The sequence below is a fragment of the Nanorana parkeri genome, unplaced genomic scaffold (assembly GCF_000935625.1).
Source record: "Nanorana parkeri isolate BGI_ZX_2015 unplaced genomic scaffold, ASM93562v1 scaffold1023, whole genome shotgun sequence".
Classification (NCBI taxonomy): Eukaryota; Metazoa; Chordata; class Amphibia; order Anura; family Dicroglossidae; genus Nanorana; species Nanorana parkeri.
In genome coordinates, this window is record NW_017307291.1 from 150,095 (window position 1) to 155,343 (window position 5,249).

Sequence of the window (5,249 nt, forward strand, 5' to 3'; positions counted from 1 at the left end):
TTTTATATTATTATTTATTTTTTTACTGTTGGGGGCTTCAGGGAAATATTAGAGATCTAAACAGACCCCTGACATTTACCTTTTAAAATAGAAAAAGAAATTGAGGACACAGAGTCCTCAATTTCTTTTCCTGCAGCCTCTGTCCTAAATGAATGGAGAGCTCTTAGTACAGAGGCTTCCCATTCATTCAGAAACTGATGATAGTAAACTATTTACTATCACCAGTTTATGAATGGGTGGAAGCCTCTATAGTGAGTTCTTCCACCCATTGAGAAATTTATGAATGAACAGGAAGTGATCTAAAGCACTTCCTATTCATTCATAACGGGGGGGACATAGAGGCAGGGGGGATCCGAGAAGAATGACAGTGCTGAAGTGGGGAGGCAGAGGAGGGAGCACTGTCATGTCGGATGGCCGAGTGGTGAGGAGGAGAGAAGCCGCAGGCTGTGCCGCCCCAAGGACGAGCTGCGTTGACCGCCTGGCGCCCTTCCTGCCATGGAGCCCTGTGCGGCCGCCCAGCTTGAACACCCCAAAGGCCAGCCCTGCCCCCCACACTACTTCAAGATGAGAAAATGCTCAGTGAAAGCCAATATATATATATATACACTATATTCATTGGATTCAGGTGTTCCAATCACCTCCATGGCTACAGGTGTATAAAATCAAGCATCTAGGCATGCAGACACTTCTACAAACATTTGTGAAAGAATGGGTCACTCTCAGGAGCTCAGTGAATTCAAATGTGGTAACGTGATAGGTTGCCACCTGTGCAATAAGTCCATACGCAAAATTTCCTTGCTACTAAATATTCCACGGTCACCTGTTAGTGGTATTATAACAAAGTGGAAGAAACTGGGAACAACAGCAACTCAGCCACGCAGTGGTAGGCCACATAGAATGACAGAGTGAGGTCAGCACATGCTGAAGCGCACAGTGCGCAGAAGTCGCCAACTGACTGCAGAGTCAATAGCTACAGACCTCCAAACGTCGTGCGGCCTTCAGATTGGCACAACCACAGTGCGTAGAGAGCTTCATGGAATGGGTTTTCATGGCCGAGCAGCTGCATCCAAGCCTTACATCACCAAGTGCAATGCAAAGCGTTGTATGCAGTGATGTAAAGCACACCGCCACTGGACTCTAGAGAAGTGGAGACGTGTTCTCTGGAGAGACAAATCACGCTTCTTTGTCTGGCAATCCGATGGACGTGTCTAGGTTTGGCGGTTGCCAGGAGAACGGTACTTGCCTGACTGCATTGTGCCAAGTGTAAAGTTTGGTGGAGGGGGGATTATGGTGTGGGGTTGTTTTTCAGGGGTTGGGCTTGGCCCCTTAGTTTCAGTGAAGGGAACTCTTAAGGCATTACCATGCCAAGACATTTTGGACATTTTCTCGCTCCCAACTTTGTGGGAACAGTTTGGGCATGGCCCCTTCTTGTTCCAACATGATTGCGCACCAGTGCACAAAGCAAGGCCCATAAAGACATGGATGAGCGAGTTTGGGGTGGAGGAACTTGACTGGCCTGCACAGAATCCTGAACTCAACCCGATAGAACACCTTTGGGATTAATTAGAGCAGAGACTGCGAGCCAGGCCTTCATGTCCAACATCAGTACCTGACCCCACAAATGCACTTCTGGAAGATGCGATGATACCTTTCTTATTATATATATATAGTATATATATGCACTGTGCAAGTGCATTTTTTAAACTTGGATGGGTTTTACTCTTCCGCAGACAACAACATTGCAACATTGTAACTTTGTAGAAAGTCACAAGGTAAGATTGGGGATGATCTGTGCCATTAAGATTTACATGACTATGTCACCTCTGAGCCAGCATCATAGTCTAGTAGATAGATGCTGACCCTAGGTGATGCCTGAAGAAAGATGGCTCCATTCTTCTGGAGAGAAACATAGATGAAGACATAGTCAGGGGGAGCACTGTGATCTCTGAGAGGTAATAAATACCTGTAAGCGTTACACTTACATGTTACTTATTATGCATGCACTTAACATGAAAACATATCTGATGCTAGGTCCACTTTAAGCATCTGCAAGATAGAATATTTTAATAAATACATGACCCCTGAAGTTATCATGTGTCCTTCTCTGTGCAGAATAGCAGTTGTAGAAGCTGTGTCTTTCCAGAGCCAGCCGATCACCTACAGCTTGCTGATGAATCCCAGCAGCATCTTCATCATTAGCCAGGAGAACGGAGAGCTGAGCCTCACCCATGCCGTGGACTATGAGAGTGAACACCACCTCTACCACTTGTTGGTAAAAGCTGTGGAGGCCGACAGTGGACTCAGCTCGGTCACTGAGGTAACTACTTCACTTTAATGACAAGATTACTGGTACCACTTAAAGCCAACCTGCACTTTGTCCTTACTAGTCAAGAACAGGACCTAAAGTAGCCACTACATACCTTCTCTACACTTCACAGCTGCCCCAAATTCACAGCCACACTACTGAAAATATACCTGGTACTTCTGGGAATGAGGGAGCATGCCACATTCCCTCTGCCTGGCCGCAAAGCAGCCTCTGTATCTGAGCTACCATCACTAAGCCTAAGTGCTGTTACATAGGGGGGTGTCATAGTCCTATGCACATTTTGTTGGCCTTAGAAGTTCCACGGAACACTTAAGTGGCCAGGTAGAAGAGCACAGAGAAGGTAAGTACTGATTGCTTATGATCACATGAAGTGAGCCTATTAGTTTGCCAACTTTGGTAAATCACAAAATTAACCCTAATAGTTATTTTTATACACAGGCAATATTCATCCACTAATGCTTCATGATGTTAATATATAGTAAAGCTAACCACAAATGGAGCAGTAACGGTCAAAGTTTGATATGTCAAAGGTGGCCATGAAAGCTGCGCTCATTAAGATCAGAAACCCACAATTACACATGCCAGTAGTGCTAACTTCCCACCTATTGCTATGGTCCAGTTATTGGAAAATAAAAGATGGCCTAGCAAAGCAGATTTCATTGTGACCATTTTGTTCAGAATTGTTTTGATGTTTGGACCATCCAGTACCAGTTATCTTCTCTTTTCAACCATAGGTTTACACACTGATTTTATTCAGAATCTCTCTCTCTCTCTCTATCTCTCCTAATGTACACAAGCATACCTTTTATCTCTATTCTCTCACTGCTTTGCTGCTCTTATCTTTGCTTTTAGTGACTGGTTTCTTATTTTCTCAGGTCATGGTTCACATCATAGATGATAATGACTGCTCTCCTGAGTTCCTAAGGTCTATATACAGCCGAGACAATATTTTGGAGAATATCCCTGTGGGGACATCCTTGTTACAAGGTAGAATAACCTCCTGCATGTATGCAAAGCATGTAAAGCAGATAGCACAGTCAAATGACCATCGTACTATAAATCCTCTCTTGTTGCACTTTTAATGTCGGATCCACAGAGCTGAAGTTACTACAACTTTAACAACATACATTAAAAATAAATATCATTTTTTTAAATTTCACTTTAAAGCAATTAATCAATTGACTGCTTTGGGTAATTAAAAACTATCACCACCACAGCCCCTGTAGCGTTGTATTATTTGTGCAGTGCTACTAAAAGGTCTCTACATGTATCACTCACTGGTGTTACTGTCATATTATGGGCCAATACGTCTTCCCACTTCCACCTCCCACAAAAATATGATTCTTAACCAAATGGACATTTGGAACCAACAAAAGCACTTCCTTTTCAAATTATAAATCAGTGTGTCCTTTAAATAAAACCAGTACTGAACTGAGGCTTTCATTGCTGATTTCATTTTGAGAATGTTGGTTGCTGGCTCCATAATTTTACTGACAATGAATAAGCGCACAGTTATGAAAGTAAAATGTAAGTTATTGTTGAAAATGCAACAGCATAGATATGATTGTATTAATTGTGTAATTATGTATTTTGAGCTGTAGATGGCGCTGTAGTGCAATGCTAGTCTATGCTAGTCTTTGCGTGCATACTTGTCTATAATACATAGGTAGTTTTATCGATATGTTTCCTGCTTAATGCTGTATTCCCATTTTTTGTATCCTGTATTCCTATATACATGTATACAACATTCTTCTAAGCAAGTAAAACTTAATTCAGCATTCCTTAAGATCTCAGCGCTTCATCTAAAAACATAACTAACAGTTATAACTCCTGATCTGCATACCTGTTCCAGTTCAGTGTCTCAGAAAGTACTACAACCACTGGACAAGCATGGCCAGGCAACTATGTAGTCTTACTATGTCCTCCTGGACTGGCTGGCTCTTCTTCCTCACTATACTTACTTCCCAACTAACCCTACCCACTTTCTCTACTAGTTCCTGGATTTTTCACTTGATTTCTTCCTCTTCCTTATCCAATTGTGCCAACCTAATTTGCCCTCTGTTTACTAGCTAATGTGGTTGTTAAAAGACTGAACAGGCTAATCAAAATGCTGTGATCGACCTGGATTTGTATTGATGTTTATTAGGGATGCACAGATACTTTTCGAGTACCAGTGCAGATACTTGGCATTTTCATGAGAACTACCAGGGTTGCAGCGGTTACAGCTGGGATCTGGCTCTGGTACTCCACCACTGTCCTGAAATCATTAGTCTGTATTGTTTTAGAAAAACTGTCACATGACAATAAACAAAAATGTATCAGTACTCGTACGTACTCGGAAAGTACCAGTACTCGTACTCGCAAAACTGGTATCTGTGCATCACTTTATTTATATTTATAAAAACAAAATCATACAATAAAACAGAGATGTACAAATCCCAGGAGCTCCGTGTACTCCTTACAAATGACAGCTGCCTCCTAATTTTTGAATTTTTCTCTAGTCTAGTCTTGGAGCTCGAAAGTATCGGTACTTATACTTGTACTTGTACTGAGTACTGTACTTGGTATCTGTGCAACCCTAATGTTTATGTAAGATGCTATTCCTATTCTTTTGTGAGTATTTGTCTTGTTATTCATATCAACTTCTTAAATAAGCAATAAAAAAAAGAGATCAGCAATTGTAGCCTCCATAGCTATGTTGGTATACGTTTCCTATAAAGTGACTATGTCACTAAAACTATTTCACCAAAAAAGTCAGTCTGCAAAAGGACAATAATATTACTTACCGATCTTGCTGCCGTTGATTGGAATCTTTGCTGAGCTACAGCCACTGGTAGGATCCTGATCATTAAACACTTTGGCTGTGTTGGATGACTGCTCCTAGCAACCTTGCATGCTCTGGCCAGAATGGAGGCACATGTGC

At 41.9% G+C, this 5,249-nt stretch overlaps 1 protein-coding gene across 1 annotated transcript in view; it reads left to right on the forward strand.

The window, feature by feature from the left end:
• LOC108795896 (neural-cadherin-like) overlaps positions 1-5,249 on the forward strand; it is a 71,739-nt gene that overhangs the window by 16,044 nt on the left and 50,446 nt on the right. The window contains exons 5-6 of the mRNA XM_018567225.1: positions 2,113-2,317; positions 3,202-3,313. Of these exons, the coding sequence (XP_018422727.1) occupies positions 2,113-2,317; positions 3,202-3,313 (317 nt within the window). The remainder of the gene's footprint in view (positions 1-2,112; positions 2,318-3,201; positions 3,314-5,249) is intronic.